This window comes from Lottia gigantea, assembly GCF_000327385.1.
Source record: "Lottia gigantea unplaced genomic scaffold LOTGIsca_14, whole genome shotgun sequence".
In the NCBI taxonomy this organism is placed as follows: Eukaryota; Metazoa; Mollusca; class Gastropoda; family Lottiidae; genus Lottia; species Lottia gigantea.
In genome coordinates, this window is record NW_008707617.1 from 2027193 (window position 1) to 2029670 (window position 2478).

The window sequence follows — 2478 nt, forward strand, 5'->3', positions numbered from 1 at the left end:
ATCTACATCTATTTGATTATGTACAAAGATACTGTAAATGAATCAATCTCTATGCTGAACTGTATAAGGTTTTGCTGGGGCTTAATTCTCACTTGCTGGAGCCATGCCTCCATGGGCCCCACCCAACGACAGAGCTGGCGATAAATATGAAGCGGTTTTCTTTTAACTTTCAATTATTTGAACTACTGGAATAATATTACTAGTATTAAGAACTGAACTGAAGAAGATTTTGCTGGGGCTTAATTATTACTTGCTGGGGCCCAGCCCCCACAGACCCCAATCTAACGACGGGGCTGTACACAATAGTCTTTTAGTCTTGGAATGTTCCAACTCAGTGGTCATGTATAGTTTTGTGTCTGGAGACTTGTTTTCCATGTATGACTGATTAATAAATTGAATTATAATTTCAAGCCACTTAGTGCCAGAAAAGTAGAGCATGACAGAGTCAGAAAATCTGTTAAAGACAATTGGGTGAAGGAATTTAAGAAAATGGTAAGCTGTGAATGTTTTATCTTTACGTTTAAAATGAATTGCTGAAGGCTTATATTATATAATCATTAGGTTTGAGCAAAAGAATTGCTTAGTTACAATGAACAAATGGTGGTCTTACTTCATCTGGGAAAGATCATTGTTATGAGATTTAGCCAAGGACTTACTAGTAGACAGGATCCTTATGAACACAGCGTTTTTCATCCTTATAAAACTTTGTTTGCTCTCCTTTAAGAAAGGGTTGTTTCAACAAAAATATTGTTCATTTTATGTTTCTAACATGGCATGGGAATGAATGGATGCTATTTGGACTTTAGAGGTATGAGGCATATTTCAATAAACAGAAGTTAAACTATCCTGTTAAACAATTTAAAATATTAAAACCCCATTATGTTAAAGTCAAGAATGTATGATTTTAATTATAAACATGAGCTGTGCACTATTTTTTAAAGATAGTTTAACAGGTAATGAATACAGCAGAAAACTGGCTTGAAAGCATTAATTAGTATTTATTCTACTTGATTACCTTCCTTGCTAAGGTTTTGAATTGTACCTAAGAGTATAGTTTATGGTTTATTTATGGTATTAAGCCACAAAAACCTGTGGTGAAGACACATTTGATATATTAAATATTATCTCTATATAGTGCAGGGTTATAAGTAATGATTTCTGCGTTTTTTTCAATATAAAGCATGAAGCCGTATCAAATTTGAATAGAGCTCAATCTTTATATATAACACGTCAACAAGATTATGAGAGAGCTAGACTGGCTGTAAATAAAGCAGAAGGAGATAAACTAGAGAAGAAGAAGAAATTAGAAGAGGAGGCTATGCACAAGGTAATATCAGGGCCAAAAACTCTCTCTTTCTAAAGTGATTAAATGGATATAATATAGTTGTTCTGGTTTTACTTTTCTAGTTAATAAACTTATCCATGACATTTTTCTGACTTTTCTACAATTAAAAAAATAAAGGCAGACCAGTAGGGGTATGGGGGAGGGGAGGGGGGTATGCAAAATGGTTTGTACCTTCTAGAGTGTTAAGGAGCATGTGAAAAACAAGGGCAATAACTCATACTAAATATTTTTCGATTATTCTGATTTTCAATAGGGTTCATCCTTTGGTGATTACAAGCAATCATACTTCAAAATCCATCAAGAATTATGCCTTGTAGACTGTTAAGGAGCATACTAAATATATTTCGATTCTTCTGATTTTGTAACAAGTTAGAAATATGTTTAAACATCAGGATTTACCAAATTGAGCCAATGAAACAGAAGTGACATGAGTCTGTAATTAAGGTTCTTCAAACATACCATCATAATGAATGTATATGGCTGTATATATTTTTGATTGAAAGAATAACAAGATGATATATCTCTTTACAGGCAGCTGAAGCAGAAACTACTTATAAGGCTTGTGTAGCTGAAACAAACAGTAAACATAAAGAACTAGAAAAATTGAAGGTAAATACTTCTACATTGTAAATACCATAATTAGTGTTTTCAATACCATAATTAGTGTTTTCAATACCATAATTAGTGTTTTCAATACCATAATTAGTGTTTTCAATACCATGATTAGTGTTTTCAATACCATAATTAGTGTTTTCAATACCATAATTAGTGTTTTCAATACCATAATTAGTGTTTTCAATACCATGATTAGTGTTTTCAATATCATAATTAGTGTTTTCAATACCATAATTAGTGTTTTCGTCACATTTCATCTTCACTGATTCTGATTGTCTGTAGTTAGTTTTTGATAATGTCCACATTTGATTACAAACCATCTAGTTTATGATGATATCCTGAATGAGTTCCATTTTCCCTATCTTTTTTTTAGTCATTGATCTTGACTACTTAGATAAAAATTGGCTTGTAATCATTTGGACCAGTTCGAATTTGACGATCTTTCTATAAACGTTTTTTGAGTTATTGGCCTTGACTTAGGAAAAACNGCGTTAAAATTTGTTTGTAAATGAAATTTT

At 32.0% G+C, this 2478-nt stretch overlaps 1 protein-coding gene across 1 annotated transcript in view; it reads left to right on the plus strand.

The window, feature by feature from the left end:
- Positions 1 to 2478, plus strand: part of LOTGIDRAFT_230659 (hypothetical protein) — a gene marked incomplete at both ends in the record, with an annotated part of 20979 nt that overhangs the window by 12277 nt on the left and 6224 nt on the right. Inside the window, 3 exons of the mRNA XM_009049706.1 lie at positions 412 to 492; positions 1136 to 1327; positions 1877 to 1954. Of these exons, the coding sequence (XP_009047954.1) occupies positions 412 to 492; positions 1136 to 1327; positions 1877 to 1954 (351 nt within the window). The remainder of the gene's footprint in view (positions 1 to 411; positions 493 to 1135; positions 1328 to 1876; positions 1955 to 2478) is intronic.